Source organism: Augochlora pura, chromosome 11, assembly GCF_028453695.1.
Source record: "Augochlora pura isolate Apur16 chromosome 11, APUR_v2.2.1, whole genome shotgun sequence".
Classification (NCBI taxonomy): Eukaryota; Metazoa; Arthropoda; class Insecta; order Hymenoptera; family Halictidae; genus Augochlora; species Augochlora pura.
This window is the reverse complement of record NC_135782.1, coordinates 2269405-2288093: the sequence shown is the minus strand read 5'-3', so window position 1 is coordinate 2288093 and position 18689 is coordinate 2269405. Positions and strand designations below refer to the sequence as shown.

The 18689-nt window shown below is 43.9% G+C and overlaps 3 protein-coding genes across 8 annotated transcripts in view; 2 read left to right on the top strand and 1 right to left on the bottom strand.

Moving 5' to 3' along the window:
- The first annotated feature begins 132 nt into the window (after window positions 1–132).
- On the top strand, window positions 133–4709 carry Cass (apoptosis inhibitor cassowary). 3 transcript variants are annotated; one of them, XR_013495155.1, is made up of 10 exons: window positions 133–613; window positions 881–1042; window positions 1187–1352; window positions 1484–1644; window positions 1737–1934; window positions 2015–2206; window positions 2286–2669; window positions 2750–2903; window positions 2981–3136; window positions 4285–4709. XR_013495155.1 is itself a non-coding variant. In XM_078194883.1 (9 exons), exons 1-9 carry the CDS (start codon window positions 539–541, stop codon window positions 3067–3069), a joined length of 1581 nt encoding a protein of 526 aa, XP_078051009.1. In that variant the 5' UTR covers window positions 133–538; the 3' UTR covers window positions 3070–4709. The 3 variants fall into 3 exon arrangements, 1 of the variants encoding a protein (XP_078051009.1); XR_013495154.1 differs by having other exon boundaries at window positions 3212–4709; XM_078194883.1 differs by having other exon boundaries at window positions 2981–4709.
- A 229-nt stretch (window positions 4710–4938) lies between these two features.
- Med7 (mediator complex subunit 7) lies at window positions 4939–7467 on the bottom strand. Of its 4 annotated transcripts, none has more exons than XR_013495156.1 (5): window positions 7341–7467; window positions 5716–6047; window positions 5480–5632; window positions 5145–5406; window positions 4939–5052 (listed from the first exon to the last, which is right to left on the bottom strand). XR_013495156.1 is itself a non-coding variant. In XM_078194886.1 (5 exons), exons 2-5 carry the CDS (start codon window positions 6115–6117, stop codon window positions 5206–5208), a joined length of 693 nt encoding a protein of 230 aa, XP_078051012.1. In that variant the 5' UTR covers window positions 6118–6289; window positions 6364–7099; the 3' UTR covers window positions 4939–5205. The 4 variants fall into 4 exon arrangements, 3 of the variants coding, with proteins under 3 accessions (XP_078051012.1, XP_078051011.1, XP_078051013.1); XM_078194886.1 differs by lacking the exon at window positions 7341–7467 and adding exons at window positions 6111–6289; window positions 6364–7099 and having other exon boundaries at window positions 4939–5406; XM_078194885.1 differs by having other exon boundaries at window positions 4939–5406.
- Btk29a (tyrosine-protein kinase Btk29A) overlaps window positions 7365–18689 on the top strand; it is a 140123-nt gene continuing 128798 nt past the window's right edge. Inside the window, exons 1-2 of the mRNA XM_078194880.1 lie at window positions 7365–7503; window positions 10806–10991. Of these exons, the coding sequence (XP_078051006.1) occupies window positions 7501–7503; window positions 10806–10991 (189 nt within the window). The 5' untranslated portion in view covers window positions 7365–7500. The remainder of the gene's footprint in view (window positions 7504–10805; window positions 10992–18689) is intronic.

Sequence of the window (18689 nt, the reverse complement as noted above, 5' to 3'; positions counted from 1 at the left end):
ATAATGATATATGTGTTCATACAAACTAGTTATGATACAGAGTGTCTCATTTAAAGTCTCTCATACAATCATCTACAGGATTATATGTTATTAAGAAATACCTAGATTTGAAAAATCAAGATCGTAAGATATCCTACTCCATGTAGTTTGAAATGTAGTTGAGTATAAAATTCCAAATGGGATAGCCTGTACGTACGTACTGCATTATATGTAATAATTTCCGTGATTTTTACACTGTTCGAATTTTCAATACGTATTGTTCATGCAATACTAATAATTCGCATCCTGTATTTGAAAAGGAGGAACCAATATCGTCTATTGCGCCGACTTGAGCGCCACGGGACGAACGGTTTCAATTCAATTGTCTTTAAGCGCATAGTCACTGGCGTATATGTACGTACATATACATATGGGATCGCCGCCATCTTTGTTGTTCCTTGGCGTGGTGCATAGCCGGCTAGATTTCGGATTTTTAAGTGCAAGATCGTATTTATGTGTCTTGTGCCTTTGAGTGTCGAGATTACATAAAAAGTTGAACATGAGTACGGACAGTATCGAAAAGTTGTACAAAAATTTTGGCATTCTTGCTGACGCCAAAGATAAATTGGCAGAGGTAATGTACAAACATGGTTATACGCATTAACCACGTTTAGTTCGTTGGAGGCGCGATATATATTCGCATAGACAAATTAAATGTTTTGTTTATTATATTTCTGAAATTTCAACTAGTCTCAAGGTCATCGACATGTAGCGCTAAGTTTATTGTTTATACTTGCTTTGATATCTTAAATGTATAAATTGTGATAATGATAGAGAAAGTGGTAAATTGTGTACATATGTGTTTTTATACTGATCCGAAGTTTGGTTTTGTTTATTGTAGCATGAAAAGGAATACCTGGAAATTCTTACAGCAGTGAAAGGTTCGCCTAAGGAGAAGCGATTAGCATCACAATTCATAGCAAGGTTCTTTAAATATTTTCCAAAATTGGCTGATCAAGCTATAGATGCTCATTTAGATCTCTGCGAAGATGAAGACATGGCCGTAAGTTTCATTGGTTTGTTTCTGTGCAATGCAATTGTCATAGTTTATTTGTAGAATTTTGTATGATGTATATGAGCACAACATAGATGTTATACCCAATGTATATGTATACGTATAATGAAAACATATACAATTTGCTTACAGATTAGAAAACAAGCTATTAAAGACCTCCCTGCATTATGCAAGGATAACAAAGAGCATACGGCAAGAATTTCAGACATTTTAGCTCAATTGCTCCAAGCTCAGGATCCATCTGAATTAGCAGTAGTTCATAATAGTGTTATGTCACTTATGAAGTCAGATCCAAAAGGTAAACAAAAGTATTATGTCTCTACTAGTCAGTAGATTAATAATCATAATATTTACTATACATATTCATTGAATTTATATATATATATATATATATGTATACAAATAATCAATATTATAATATGTTTTTAGGTACGATAAATGGATTTTTCAATCAAATTATCAGTGGCGATGATGGGACACGCGAGCGTTGCATAAAATTTTTAGCAACAAAACTAAAAGCAATAGGTCATGATGTTATTACCAAGGAACCAGAAGACTTATTAATTTCAGAATGCAAGAAAGTATTGCAAGTAGGATTAACAGAATTATATGCAATTTGTATAAGAGTGTTTCATTGTTTCTCCTTCATCTATGTATACTTATTGAATTATTTTCTCTACAGGATGTGACTGCTGACGAGTTTCATAGTATTATGGAAATTCTTGCCTGGACTAGACTAGGTTCGACAGTAAACGGGCAACAAGAATTAGTAGACATTACGGTCGAACAAGCTGAATTATCTGAACCATTTAAGCATACTAATGTTGAACAATGGAACAGGCTTGTACAATGTATTAAACACGCACTTCCATTTTTTAGTGTGAGTATCATTGGTGCACATCTTCTAACAGAAAACTCATTTCTTTTTAGACATATAATGCATTTCCTTTCTTGCTATAGTCTCAAATAGATTCATCGCGTTTCGTCTCTTACATCTGTGTACAAGTTTTACCGCATCTCTCTTTGATCACTGCGCCAGACGGCAGAGATGTTCAATTGGAATTATTGAAGCTCCTTGCCGAGTTAGCTGTATTTTGTGGCACAATTGATAAACCAGAAGAAAAAGTGCAACAACTTTATAATACGCTTATAGTGAGTCACAACTGTTTTTTGGAAATACACGTTTGAATTTCTTTCGTGGCGGGCAGTAATTATAATCTATTATTTTTAGACGTATATGCCACTTCCACCAGCCACTGAAATAACGGAGGTACCAAAATTGCAATTCAGTCATGTTGAGTGTCTCATGTACGCCTTTCATAAATTATGCAAACAAACGCCCGAATTTTTAATGAAAGATCCGGAACAGCTCAAAGAGTTCAGACTAAGGCTACAATACTTTGCACGTGGTATTCAAGGTTACATAAAGAAATTAAGGGAAGCGATTAGCGGAAAATCAGAGGAGGAATTGAAATCGGAGGAGAATCAATTGAAAGTTATCGCGTTAAAAACAACCAATAACATTAATACCTTAATAAAAGATCTATTTCATTCGCCACCTAGCTTTAAGAGTGTTATACATCTCTCTTGGAAAACGTCAGTCACCGACAAAAAGGTATCAACAAATTTCATTTTCAATCTATTGAGTATACGTTATTTCATCGTTATATTTAATTCATCATATTATCGCACTAGAATGAGAAAAACTCGTCTGTCCAGAAGAGACATACTCCGATTACGTTCGGCAACGACAGTAATTCGAATAAGCGTAGTAAAGAAGACAAAAGTAAGAGAGAAATCTATACTCCACCTAGTGGCAAATACAGTTCAAACATATCATCAAATTATGGTATTTAAAAGAATCGATTAACATTAAATGAAACGTTGCTTGGTGTGCTTAGAACGTGATTTTCATTTCTGTTACAGGTCGAGGTAGATTTAGAGGAAATAGGTCAGGCGGTCGTGGTGGTTACAGGCCTAGAGGTCGCGGTGCATGGAGAAAGAACTTTTACTAACCATCCAACTGGCTACGTTGTAAGCACAAAATGGCAACAGCTGCAATAGCAAGAAAGACTGTACCAGGTAAAACCATTGTAAAATGTACATACATACAAACGATGATTGTAAAAGTGATTATTTACAAAGAGTGCTTTTAAGGGAACCGACGAAGAAAATATACTTTTTTTCGTTCATAAACGTAACGTAAAGAAAGCGTTCGTCCGTGCCGGTTGACCGTTGTGTAGATTTACTATGGTGTCGCAGATTTGTTGGTGAAGATCAAAGTTCCACGGATCCATATTTTTCCTTTAGTGGTGGCCAGCGAATGATTAAAAAAATGTACCACGTTTTGAAGTACTGTAACAATAAGTACGCGGTTTCCTCGTAATCGAAGCAGTAAGTCTAAAATACTGTAATGACAGTAGCATAGTTTTTTTCTGTAGGTTTAGTGTCACCGACTAAAGCAGTGTAGTATCGAAAACACGGTTTTTTTAGTCACCTCTTAGGGTTCAAATTTAAATACCGCTCTTGATTTCTAGTTTACTGTTTACTTTATACATATATTTACATAGTATGCAAGCGTGTTATAATAGTTTCTTCTTATTATTAGACTGACCTGCTTCCCTAATCAAGTCTTGGACACAGTGTTCTCAATCAGCATCTTCGATCAAATTTCTCTTTCTCTTTATACAAGATGTGAAAAATATTTTTATAACTTCAGGGAGTCTCTGTGCTCTTTCTCCTCCAAAAGAAAATTTCTTCACAAAATTTTCATTATAATTCGAATTGCTGATGAAATTTCATTCTACAATTGAAACATTATTTTATTTAACGTTATCGTTCCTCCGTATGTATGAAACTTAAAAATTGTGGCACTGTTTGTTGTAACATCTTCCGCATCTTGACACATTTTTGTCTTTGTTATTTTACCTTTCTGTCGCTAGTACATAGTTTTCGAAATTCATTGCATTGCATTTGCAACTTCTCTCGTCCTCGCTCCCTTTCAATAAGTCCTGCTCTTATGTTCTATAGTAACGTGTACAACAACTTTTCTTGCAACACCATGAGTATTATATTATGTCACGCGAACGCTTTCTTCTTCCAACGTAAGTGATCTTCATTGTGTTAGTTGAACGATTGATCTTATCTGTTAGTGCTAGCTAACAAGTAAACAGTAGTACAATTTGAATCTTGCGTCTTCTTGATTAGAGAAACCATGTCTTCGCTTTAAGGGTACTCTAGTCGAGGCTACCGAATCTGCAGTGCAATCGTGTTGTCATCGCTATGATACTCTGGATCCATTACCTCGACTACAAAGAACTGTGTAATTACGGTAATGGCCGTGTTTACGGTGATCTCCATTTCATCTATCTCGAGGCGTGGAAAAACTTTGTGGTAGCCGTTAGATCATTTGATAATTTAGTACAATCAGTTGATTGTTCCATGTTCACCTTTTAAGACGGAACATGAAGCCTTCAGGATCCTGTGATCGACATTAACGAATCCGCGACATCATAGTAAAACGTACGCGACGGTCGATTGGCACGGACGAACGCTAGTGTCCTTTTCCTATTCACCATCAAACAAAAATTTTGTAACAATAATAATTCATAAATATATTATCATTTAACTTAATAAATATCTCACTATTGCATAATACACGTTGTATTTTTTTCATGCCCGATAATATGAGAATAATTTTACGTACAAGTAATTTTTCAGTTTGTGAGCATAATTACTAATTACTAATTTGTACATGTTGCAAGCCGGTATTTAAACACAGATAATTTGTAACCTTTATTTGTCGATTATAGAGCAATATGAAAGCATGCTCGTGTATATTAATGTACTGAAACTTTTGAAAAATAATATTGTCAATTACTATATCGTTTGGAATATGTAAACATTATTTTATTAGATTCATTACAAATATAGCTAATCGAATAAAGATTATTTACCAGAAATATATCGTGTTTCTTCTGTCCGCGTAATATTGAAATCTTGAAAATTACAAAAATGATTTTACTTTGTATCGTTTAATAAATAAAACTAGCAGTATTTGTAGAACTATTATCATTACAGTGTATCTTACATTTATAATTACAGAGTCCTTTTTTACAAGATAACATAGAAAATGTATCTCTATCGATGGTTTAAAATAATCCATTTGATGAAATCATATCATCGATTACTTTGCACATAATACGATCACTTGGACTGCACGGATCTGATGTTTGTTGTTCAGATCCTAAGTTATCAATCGATTCCATAGCATCTGTGTTTATTGCTAGCTTGGAATCCAATTCCGATGTGTCTGGTAACATTTGTAACGCGTGTTGTAAGATTTCTTGAACCTGAAATGAAATTTAAAAACATAGTCGTGATTCTTTTGCTTGAAATGTATGTAGAAGATTATTAGTACTATACCTTTTCTAAATGCTTCTGAAACCTCAGCGCAGTTTCAATGCGTTGTCTGCGCTGTAGCTCCATCATGACTCTTAATGTTTCTCTAGCTTGATGAGGTCTGAATTCGTTTAGCAAATGGTGAATATGAATGAAGAGAAGACTAAGATCTTCTACCTATGAATAACAAATAAAAAAAAAAAAAAAAAACAAACATTCAGAATTGTTCTTGCAGACACTTGTGGCAATCAAGTACTCACTTTCTCGGCACGTCTCGGACTTTCAGGACATTGCACAAGAAGATCTATTAGGTCCAGGAAATTGACGAGCAACGAGTGATTAAGTTTCTTTAATTCTCGTCGACGATCAAAGTGTTGGGGATATAATCTTTTGATGCCTTGGGCTTCGAGAGGTCGAATAATTGTGTCGTCTGCATTAAATACGTTCCCAAACATAGAGTAAGTGTCGTGTATCGGTGGCGGCGGCCGTGGTGTTCTCCCTCGACGAACATTTTCGTCCGTGTACAGATTAATATATTGTACCGGTGGCAACGGTAACGAACTAACTTGTATCGCCTCGGATGCAGCCATATCTAATATTCGGAAACACAAAGAACAATGTCACTCGGGGCGTAATACGCACTACTGCTACTGACCGAGCATGCAGCAGGTTATGTTGGTTGTTCGACAACGCTGGCAATGCTGGTCTCGTTGTCAAACTGATCAAAGCGCTGAATTGTGCATACCGCGCAGACGCGTACTTTCGCGCTCATCCGCCACTTTTTCTGCCCGTTAGGAATCTGCGCTCCGCTTATTCGAAAATGCGTGCTCGAGTCTAAATCGAATGAATATTCAAGTACTCGGATACAAATGGTTATTGAAAATATAAACATTTAATACTGCTCTTGCCTGTTATCTGCTATTTATGTTATCTTTTGTTCTCAGTTGATCGGATTGTTTTGGACAATCCATTGTTTATACGCTCGTGCCATATATGTATGTGTACATATATATATACAGTTTAAAGAATTTCGAAATTGATTGAAAACGGAATGAGAAGGCATTGGGCTATCAACAACCATGAAACCATAGCAAGGATCTTCCCGTTTAGTTACCTGCCACTATTTTGGATCTCAAACCTAACCTAAGCCAACGTAACCCAACCTTTTCTGTTATCTGAGATACCTGCCCACCACACCGTGTACATATTTCAGAGTTAAACTTCAATAGGAATATTTTTGAGTAACGATAAAGTGACAGGCAGATATCAGAAAATATCTCACAACAAGAGTGGCAGGCAAACAACAGGATTAGGTTAGGTTTGAACCACTGTACCGAAATAGTGGTTGGTGGAGAACAGGATATGTAGAGATAAAGTGGCGAGCAGATAACATTAAGGACTCCATAAACGCATTGTTACTATTCGGCAGTCGTGTTTGTGCGTTAGAACATCAAACAGTATACGTAATTTGGTCTTGCAACGAGAGCGCTTAGGTTATATTGATTCGACCATTTTAACGATCACAGCACGTCCGTAATTTATTTACTCGATAACATATGTACATCGGTCGGTGACGTTTCCTTCAGGATCGTGTAATAATTATCACCGTGTGTTTAAGAGAAGCAAACGTTGTCCGTGTAAAAGCAAAACAACATGCGGGAGACAGCCTGCGAGATCGCCATTTTGTTTTTTTAAAATGAGTCAACAGGTATTCTCTGCCGGCCAAGTTAACGCGTTAACGCTGCCAGGACGTCGAACTCCGGCCGGGAATTTTCGTTGTTCACCGAATAAATCGTGGCCGTTGAGACGTCGAAAGTGTCGCTCGATTTTACAGTACGAACCGTTAGAAGGGCGCGCGACATTTCGGGATAAACGCTCTACTAACGTAGTGAGGTATTTCCTGCTATCTCGTGAGTTTCCAACGTCTTCGCTTGACAGATTGTCGGTGTGTGTATGCGTTCCGTTCCACGTGAATTCTTTGTTTGGGCACCGGTCATGTTTCTGACAAGCATTAAAACTGCGGCGTGGTAGCGGCGAGCTGGTACATGGTGAGTTTTATTGTTTCTTTCGTTTTGCCATCGTGATTTCGTTTGTTCTCGTAAGAATCGTCCTTGTACGAACAGAATCGTGCCGACACGAGTGTCAGGATAACCACAAACTAGCCGCGTAATCGTCAGCTTCGTTATCGTTGGTATATTTTCGACGATCACGAATTTAATACGTTCGCTGCCCCCATGACGCATACATCAGTCGTCTAGACATTCTTAAAAGTTTCCAAATTTAATTGTTCCTCGCTGCTAGATCAAACATCCTAACCGAATTTGGTTAGGATCTACGAGCCACTGACAAATCTTAACAACCACGATCAATTTTGTATTCTCGCTCGTTACGTTCAGTTGTTCCACAATTCTCTTCGATTTCGTGGTATTCTTCTTTTAATATGTTAAATCAATTCTTGGCGTTTCTTCCTTTGGTTTTTCCTGGACACAATCACGTAGAAACACGCGTAATGCGTTGAACTGAAGGAAAATTTATTACTGGACAAAAGGAAGCAATTAATGGTCGATTGTCAGGCAAATGCAATGTCCGTTTATCGTTTGCTATTTCACGTTCAAGACAGCATTTTCAAAAACTGTGTGACAATTTCGAATAATTATTCACACATTTTTATTTTTGTACTTTCCAAAAAGTAATTGTACTCGGATTGGTCATGATTTTTCTTCCCCCTTTATTTTTGAAAATTTTCATAACAATTGTTTATAAAACCGTTATAAAATGTATAAGTAAAAGGTTTTAATATATTTATTATTCTGTTATCAGTTTTTTAGGAATATACATTCTACATTTTAAGAATATACTTTAGAATCTTACGGTTCATGTGATTCATTTTACTGACACATCTTAATCAGTATGGTTAAACTGGAAAACTATGTTCAACATAGTTTGAACTATCAAGGAGAAGTTAGAGGAATCTTAGGCATTTTGTTCTATCGATGTGTCAATATTAATACAAGTGTGACAAGAAACAAGCAGTTTCTATGGTTTCACGTAGCTTCAGCATGTGGTTATATCGAGTCATGATAGATTAAAGCAGGATATAAAAATCTATAGTTTGTTGTGAAATATTTTAAGCTTCTCAATCAGCACTTTTCCTGTTTTATTCATTGCTAAATAGTTACAAAGATCTTTGTTTAAAAGTTCAGATTCCAGTGTCGAACTAGATTATATGTTCTCAATAATAGATGCATTTATTTGCATTCATATGTGGTAGAAACAATTGAATAAATTTACAATTTGTTGAAATCTATTTCATAATTTCTAAACAAATCATAATTTACTTGTGCTTACTAATGTTACTATTCTTTGAAGACTGTATTCTGATTATATCGATAAGCTTATCTAAAACTATTATCCAATTTGAACATTTGGTTAGACTCGATGAAATTGTTACAGTAGGATTGTTTGGAAACGTGTAATTGTTTAATATAAAGAAACATGAAGAACATAGTTCAACAAATTGTCATTTATATTAAATCTATAAGTAATTAGAAGCGCGTCGAAAGTTTGACGCGATAAATGAGAATGTTTCATGCCGCGTTGCTTTCAGTAGTTAAAAGATGCAGTTCTGACCAAATTGTCCGGATAGTTATGATTAGTATCGGTAGGGCCACGAGGACCTCGAGGGCGTGGCCTAAGCGAGTTGGCATCCCGGATTTTCCATTACCTTTTTCCACCGATCTACCTTCAGCCGATCGCCTGTTCTCTAAATGGCCGTCCATTTATGCGAGACAATAGTTTTTAGTTTATTTCTCCGTTAATCGACTCCGTTCGGGTAGAATTTTTTAAATTCGCAGCTTTCTTAAAAGTGCTCGAACGTTTTTTGCAGATATGGAAGCTTATAATGAACGAGGTAGATGATCGGTAATGGTAGTTGGGTGTGCAAATAATTTTGCGACTCGCTCTATACATTTCGACGGGGATTCCCGATCCTTCCGGAAGCTGAACCGGAAGGAACGTGGCGCGGGCACGTGACCGTGCACGCAGCTAACGCAATTTTCTCTGTGGTCGGGTGTGCGTATGAGTGGTGCGACCGCATCTGCGTTACATCCGTTCTAACTTCGAAACCATGATAGAGAGAGAGTTAGCTTCGCCGAATTAAACGGTCACCGCTATTTACACGATTTATTTACAGCCGTAATTTTACGCCAGATGGTGTCCCACGCGTTCTCCGCTCCATTCCGTCCTTGCCAATATTCGAATTTTTCATAACAAACTTTTCGGCTTATATATCTATCCCCTTTCCCTGTCTCCCGAGTTCGCGAAACGTTCTTCAGATATGCATATACAAACGCGTTGACCGAGACTATCCGTCGAACGAAATCGAATCGAACAGAGCCTTGAAATCGCTTTCGCGCGATCCTCTGGAAAAAGCTGTCGAAACGCAACACAATGGTGACTAAAAGTTAAATCGAGTCAAACTTTTAATCGCGTTTAATATGCCAAACAAATCTCATTTAAACCGTTTCAATTAACGCTTAACCAGCGCGATGCTTTCTACCGTATCTCCTTCTTTTGGAAGCATAGCGTCACAAATGTATGATTTCAATCGGACGAAAGCGAGTTTACCCACATTCGACTACAGATAATTTGCTGTTGTTTCATTTTCTCGAAGAATCTCGCGAAAATCGGTAGGAGGCGTTTCGAACCGAAACCTGTCAAGGATTCGATCCGGTGGGATAATTGGAAGTTCATTGGGGAAGTTGTGCGTAGTAATTGGCCTTTAATAAAGTTTCCGTTCTCGAAGGAAAGCTCGGACTTGTTCGAAAGAATCTGGAAAGCAAACGACGTCGATCGGTCGGAAACAGTTAATGGAACTCTCCGTTTCCGAAATTATAAGCTATGAATAGTATGGACGAGAGTGTATGGTATGTAAGAAGGAGTGTGCAGTTGTACGAATGTATAGTAGAAAGATGAACGCGAATGCGCATGGTTGTTGTGTGCGTGAAACAAATGAATGATTGGGATCATCGATCGGGCGAGCGAGAACGGAACGTGGCGACACTTCTACGGTGGACGCCACGTGGGGACAGAAGTGGTTTTGGTGTATGTATCTCGTTGTATACTAAAAATTCACAACTTTTCCAATTTTTTTCAACGAAACCAAGAAAGGCGTCGACTCGAAACTTTTCGGCCTAATTTGCCGTTTGCTTCGGAGAACGGGAAGAAAATAATTTCGGGGTCGCGTCCGCGATAATTTGCTGGCGCGAGTCGTCCTATTGTATATCACGTGTTTTCGTCTCGATAGGTTTCGGTGGCACGAAACGCGACGATAACGAATTTATTTTTCCAGGGTGGCCCACCTTCGGTGATGGCGGGGAAAGATGGGAAGCTGGAGCCGAAAAGCGGGGACGTGGTGAGGCAGGGGTTCATGGTGAAACGGTCTCAGAACAAGAAACGTTTCACGCCCGTCAACTACAAGCAACGCTGGTTCGTTCTGACCAGGCGCTACCTCGTTTATTACGACGGCGATGGAGAGGTATGTGGTTCCCATTGTGTCATTAACACTTCCGCTACACTTTGCCACGAATCGACCGCAGCGTTTCACGATCGAAACGTTGCGCGACGAATCAGACGAATCACGAGCTTCCGCTACGTGTTTCGAAGCGCGATAAAACTTTGATAAAGATAGAAAATCACGCGTCGAATTTCAGGAGTCCGTCCGTCGTTGCTCGTTCGACGCGTACAAAATTACCGATTATACAGGGGCCTGGGAAGACGAACTCGATCCTCGGGAAAGTTCCCTTTCCCAACGCTTCGAGCTGCAGCAGGTACGCGTTATACAGAATTTCCATGAGAATCGAACGCGGATTGCGACCATTGGCCAGCCTGTTCGGCAAACAGCCTGACATTCCCGTAAATTAGAAGCCGAAGGATGGTCGCCACGATAGCCGGTCGAACGGGCTCAATTACCGTCCGGAGCGTTCCAAGATATAACTAGCCAACGACATTGACAATGAGACACGGCTCCTCCCTCGAATGCTCCCTCGCAACCTCTCCGTGAACTCTCCATCTTTCTCCGTTGATCTGTAGTTACATTCGACGAGGGTTAACGGTGGCAGTTTGCTGCGTAGCTACGCAGAGAGAGAGAGAGAGAGAAGGAGAGGGAGAGGGGAGAGAGAGAGAGCTCGTCGAGCTCCGCGGACCGGCCAGTTTCGGGGTGAGTAGTAGGTGGCCTGCGTTCACCAGGCTGGACGAGAGGAGAGACGAGGGAGGTGTTTCGGGTAGGATGCGGGGGTGGTGGTCGGGTATAACGTGCTCGTAGACCATGTGTAAAATTGGTAGCGCAGGCGCCCAGGGCCGCCACCGACCGCCACCTTCTCTTCATCCTTTCTTCCGCTGGCTCCGTCGCGAGTTCCTGATGCTCCGCGGCTCAGTCGGTGGTGATCGTCGTCGGGGTCGCACTCTCGGCGTGAATCGCGTGCATCCCGTACACTCAGCCCACCCTCGATCCCCGCGTACAGCCAGGAAACTTGGCCGCATCTTCGCGAGTGATACCATCGAGCGAGCGACTCGTCCGCGAGAAACGAGAGAACTCGAACACGACAGCGTTGATAGCTGCCAGCTGCCAGCTGCCAGCTGCCAGCTGCCAGTTTCGGTTCGGATCGATCGAACCCGATCTAGATCCTGATACGCAATTATCTCTCCTGCGAGGACCTCCGAAGAGTCCTTCTCCAGGAGAACTTTCGATACGATCTTCCGGATCGTCCGTTAGGAAAGTCCGGGACCGAAGAATTCGGATCGTCTGTCCAGCAACTTTTGGAGTGTCGAGTCCTTTTAATCAAATCCGCGCCGCCCCCATCTATCCGAGCGTCAGAACTTGCTAAATCGTTATTCGACGGAAAGTTCGCGACTGCCGAGTCCTTCCTAAGAGTTGCGTCGAGGAATCGCTAAGAATCAATCCGCAAGGATCAGTCGGCCCAAGGAAGCATCCCCGCGTTCTCCAAAGCGTTCCTCCACGTGGGGAGGATCCAGTTCACCGTCTCTGCCCGTCTCGCATCGCCCGGGAAACATTTCCTGCTTTCGGTCCCCAACGTACACCGTGGAGGTAAGACTCGTGTAGTAGTTTCTCCTCTGTCTGAATTATTCGAATCACTTTGCGGTCTTCTTAAGGGGTCGAGACGCTTTTAACAATCCGGGAAGTAGATTTATTTTTTCAGATCGATCCTTCCCTGTATATTTCTTATCGAAAAACTTGACATTTTAACGTGTTCGAAATTGGCTCGAGTAAATCGTTGGCATTCTCTGTTCGCTGCGCTGGAGAAGTCTCGTTTTAAATTCTTCTACGATGGCAGCAGCGTCATCTCCGCTTTTCCAAATCCCCTAATGCGTCTCAACGCTTTATTGACCGGAAGCCGCTAATCGGCTTTTTGTTGCCAACGCTTATCGACCGGCAGAGCCTAAGGCCGCGTCTTCATTACTCGAACGGCATTATTAACCGTTCGCGTTCTTCTCAGAATTCTCACATTTGTTGGTCCTACTGTCCCGAGTAGGCGTGGTTTTCTAGCCGCTCTCTCGGCTGCCGGCTCTTTGCCGAGACGTCCGCGAGCTCCTACTCAAAATGACCAATTCGCGACGGTTTCAATTCCGCGTCCATAAAGAACAGGCTGCCGCGGGCGTTCTAGTTCAAAGGGCCCACCTCGTAGACCCGGGCTACAATCAATTTCACGCGTACAACGGTCTCAAAGAGTCGGACTACAGATGCCAGTCCCAGAGGTAACGGAACACGCTCGAACGAGATCGAAGCATTCTGTTCTCGCGAATATCCGAGTGGCCTCTCTTCGGGCGCAGTGGCCGTTATCGTATCCCTCCGATCGGAAGAGGAACAACGGACCGGGTCGATCCCTCTCGATCATATTTCCGCTCCGAAAATCACCAGCCGCGACTTCGATTGGTTCCTCGACCGTCGTCCGTCGTCCGTCGTCCGTCGTCCGTCGTCCGTCGTCCGTCGTCCGTTGTTCGTCGACGTCCGAAAAAGAACGTTCCGGCGAAAAGGGCACGGCATTTAATTAAAGCCAGCCTCATTATTCGTTGTTACCACCTCCTCGCTACTTGAAAGGAGCCGAGTCGAGTCGACCAGCCGCGAACAGACCGGCCGATTCAACGCGAATTTCAGCACGAAAGCGGATTCAAGTGGCATCCCGAGGAAACCGAGGCAAAAAAACAGTTTTCCTTGTCTAGATTTTTTCCCGACGCTCTCTCGGGATCGTTAAGTCGCTCCACCGAATATTTCTCTTGGTTTCTTTTCGCCCGTCCGCCCCCTCTTTCGAGCTCTCTCTCTCTCTCTCTCTCTCTCTCTCTCTCGCGATTATTATTTGCATCGTTCGAGTTGTCGAAACTTTCATCTGCCTTCTTCGCCGTGCTTGTACATTTCGTAAGAAGGAAAATCTGCAGGAAACTCTGGGATTAAATGGCTTTCGATCGGAAGGTTTTCACCTTTGCCTCGAGTTTTTGCCTCGTTCGAAAGTCGAACGTCTCGAGAGTCCAGGGCGTCGAACAAAATGATTTTCAAATTCGTATTCGTATTTGCCGCGGACCGGTCCGCGATAGTATTTTGTCGGTGGGTGGCACGTGTCGGCGTAATTATTTATCGAGCACAAAGCCCGTCGCGGCGGTTGTCGAATGGAGGTCTCTCGGACAGGTAGTCTGGAACGAGGCCGACGCGACTGCCATGCGGAGTGCCTGGAAGAATGACGGCAGTAACGAAGGGTACCGGTAGTCGGCGAATCTAATAAAGACGTCGTCGCACAGGACCGCTTGCAAAAGCCTAAATGAAATTTCCTCCGATGCGGCGGCGTTCTTTCCGCACGGCCGCTGTTCCGGCCCCGTCCACGCCCCATCCCCGGCTCCGACTCCGGCTCCGGCTCCGGCTCCGGTTCCGGCCAAATAACGAACGCCAGTGCCTCTTTCCCCCGAAAGCTTATTCCTGCTGGAGAAATCGGGCACGCGGGGGCTGTCTTACCGATATCGATCGATCCACACCGCCTCGCCATCATTTTCTGTATCTTTCTGCTCGAATCGGGGAAAATTCGACAATACTCGTCTTCGATGACCGTATATGAGTATAAAACATGTTCGAGGCACAGTTTTGTGGTTTCAGATACACAACCGCAGCGATTGCAATGTAAAATATCTGCGGGATTTCGACTATTTGTTCGCAAACAATTTCGAAAGCTAGGTCGGCATTAAGACTGCCGGTAAAGTTTTTGATAGAAATATGGCGAGCATCCACCCAACAGCAGGGGATCGTTTCGAACGGTTCGCAGGGATTATCAGCCAACGAAACGCGAACAAATTCGCGGGACGCTCTGAATCGAGCGCAGCGCTCGCATCTCCTATTTATCGACGCATCGCGCAAAAAGAAAAAACTAGTTCCGAAATGCGGGGAACGCGGACGAGGTAACAAACTGGACAGGGTGGAACGGAAAAATCGCGCGCGACTCGAAAAACGAGAAATAAAAACAATGAAGCCGCTATTAAAGCTATTAAAGGGATGGGAACATGGTTTTCTCGCGCCGTCGTGCAGCCATCGTGCAGCCGTCGCGCGAAATTCCCCGGTCGTCCTCTCGTCACTGAATTTATTATTCAATGAAAATATCCGACGCTTTACACCGCTGCTGCCCCCGGTTGTTTTTCGTTTCTGTGCCGGATAATTTCCGTCACCTGTTCCCACGTCGGCGCTGCAAAACGTACTTTTTAATCCCGGCTAATGGTATTAAGAGGGCAACGGTGAAACGTGTAACGCGATTCGCCGAGTCGCGAACGACCGATAACCTGTTGAGAGAGCCACGCTATCGGTTGCTGCGCCGCGCGTTATCCTTGCAAACGATACCCCCAAGGCTATTGTTCGTCGCTTGAAACAGCCCGCAACTTGTAATCGTCCCCTTACAAAATCGGCCAAATTGTTTTTAGTAGTACAGCTAACAGTCGATTCGTTCGAACGTCTCGAATAGAATAGCTTCGCGGAGGACAGACACCATCGGTGATGGGTGCAAGATCGCTGAATCGGATCGCATCGGGGCCTCGAAAGATTCGCGATCTAGCTGTGTTCTGCGCAGCCTGTGTAAATCGAGGGACGATAGACCCTAGTGTTCGACCACCGCTGACATAAACGGCGATCCGTGTACACCAATATCCGTCCGATGGCCCGAGGAAACTCGATTTGTCCGGCTGAATTTCCGGCATTCGAAAATAGCCTCGACCATATCACCGGTTGCGACCAACTGACCCCCTTACCACTGACCACTAAACGCTAATCACTGGGCGCTAATCACTGATCACCGACTGAAGCAGCGATTTGTCTAGGGGGTATTGGCGGGTTGTTCGACTACACGCTCGACTAACGGCTCAGTTGGCGAAAGAAATAAAATCGGCTATAAAATCGCGCTTGTCCCGCCTTTGCTCGCCAGACTTTGGTCTTTCATCTCACACAGTTTCTCTATTAATTCCCCTCGTCTTTCCTAAGTGCTTTTCTTCGTTCGCTTTCTCTCGCCCCGCGCCCCGCGCCCCGCATCGACCCTGTCTTCCCAGTTGCGTTTCCATCGATGACAAGAGTCGGAGGAAGGGGGTTTGAATCCTTCGACCTCGTTACATATTCGTGGCGGACACCGCGTCCACACATCTTTCCCGGGATTTTCCAATTTTATCCTCGTCGATGACTCGAAACGAGGGTAAATTAAGTACTCCGAGGGAGGAATCCTCGGCGAACCGCGACCGTGACCGGCGAACCTGAGAACCTGAGAAACGTTGCCGAGGGAACAGTCGGACGTCGCTGGTGTTTGTCTAGACGTCCGCGTTTCGGGTAGTAAATTAACCACCCACCGCGAACAGTTCTCGTTCGGTTCTGCGATAACTGGCAATTTCATTCGACGCAGCCGCCCCTCCTAGAAACAATTCCAATAATTAGCTTCTGACAGTTGAAAGAAATTAGTCAATTGAAAGAAATGCGCTCACTATCGTATTCAGAACTCCGCACTATGCCCATTCTCGTCGTAAATACATGATATCCGCAGGCCAACGATAACAAGATCTGTATCGAACGCAGTCCGAAAAAATGATTTGCCGCTGCAATAACTTCACTGCGCGGTTTCTCCGAGGACCTCTCGAGACTGTCCTCGAAAAAGTCATCGGTCGAGCACGTCGGAGGTGGTGCAAAAACTTGCAAAAAATTACAAATTGCAGCGATATTATATCACTTTAACTGCGACCCGTCACTGTCTCGGGTCGGGTCGGGTCGGGTCGGGTCGGCGCGGTCCGCGACCGGCTCGTAAATCACGACAGGCTCGGTTTGGGCTAGTTTCGAAAAAAGCTCGGATCTTTCCTGCGAGGCGATATCGCGCCGTGGAAACGCGTTTTTATCGGGGCAGCGGAACCACCGCATCGCGCGGGAGCAGGCCGCCGCGCCGCGCCGTGTCGACGAAATAATCAAGAACAACTGTAATTGTAGAATCGATGCGACCGGTTTATCGCGACGTTTCATGGGGCGCTAAATCGCGGCTAAAAGGACACCCGTGTCTCTCGGTTTCCCATCGGGAAACTTGCCCCCTGTGCCACCTCCGGCATCCCCACCGAGCGGTTCTCGCCATTACTCTTCCCCTCGGTGCCGTTTTTCTCCTTTAATTCTGTCGGAGAGCAGCCCGCCTTCCGTTTCTTCTGGGACATCTGGTCAAACGGGGACCGGCTCTCTTCGTTTCTACACGCCGAACACACCGTGTTCGTACAGTGTTTGGCGCGCCCGTACAGTGTTGTCCGCGGGATCGCGGAACACCTCTCTTCTGTTCGACCGGGATCTTTTCGAGTATCGATGTAGAAAGTTTCTGCAACGTCTCCTTTTCTCTAACAATTTGACTAAGCGACGCGCTCGATCGTCCGCTTAATAAAATGGTAGCAACCCCTTCGTCCGACAAACGCAGAAAACCCGCAGGAGACCGATGGATGCAGCGATGTCTGTGTTCGCGCCAAAGTCAACCTATTTATTTCGAGCACGCCGTAGCACAAATACTGTTCATCGAATCGAGAATGTTTGGAGTTGTAGTCGTTGGGGGCCACGACGTCCCACGACGCATCAGCGAGTCCTTTCTATTTCAAATTTCCGCGAACCTCTCGGGAAGCAGACCCGGCCCGGCCCGGCCCGAACTCTCCAAACGCTCTATTACCTACCGTGTGGTGTTCCTTCGAGTGATCCGTTTCAGCGGGCGCGATCCTGGCACGCGCTTCGGGAAAGGTGTATCTCAGGGATCGAGGCAAATATTAGTCGAGGAGACGGGACCGGAAGGGATCCTAAGCACCGGCCGCATTCCGTTTAGCCAAACAATGGGTCCGTGGCTCTCGGAATGGGTTGCCTCGGAATTGGATCCGCCGTATAATCTTGATCCGTAGCTGCGATAAAGCGGACGCGACATGACGGGAGCCGAGCCTCGTTTTCGTTCTCTCGCAGCCCCTCGCAGCCCCTCGCGTCCTGGTTTCCCCGACGTATCGGATGTAGGCGAAAAAAAAGAGCGAAACGGAAAAGAAATCGAATGGCACTGTCAATCAGCGCGTCGGCGACGTAACATGACCGACGTGCAAAACCGGCTGACAAGCTTGTACAAAAGTGTAAATATCCCGCGGAATTGTCGGCTCGACAATTCGGTGTCCGCGAGATTTTCGTCATCGAGCCGCGATGCCTTTATCGATATTTTATTTTCCAGCGATACACCAACGTTTTTTTTTGTCCCCGCCGATAATTGCGTTAGACTCGTTGACGTTGATTGGCGTCGGTCCCGGCGGTGGTTCATTTCTGGGGCTTGTAATTGCTGGCCCGATTTTTATAAAGCTTTCGCGCGTTTTAATCGAGAACAATTTCACGCGACATTTGACCCGCTCTGCGACTTTGTGAACGATAATCGGACCTGTCGATGATCTGCCCGGAGGTTCGCTTTGGAAAGCCGAAGCCTCTTATTTCCGTTTCGGCAACTTGCCATTTTTGACAAAAAAATAAAAGAGAAGGAGCGCACCTGGCCCCTCGCACCCTCCTAGAATCGATCGTCGTATCGAAGCTCTCTCTCTCTCTCTCTCTCTCTCTCTCTCTCGATTATATCGTACCTCGGCGTAATCGCGTTGGTGGCATTCTCGAGCGCGCCAGGAGAGGCGCCGAAAACCGTTTCAAGAGCCATCGCGCGGTGACTAAAATCGAGTG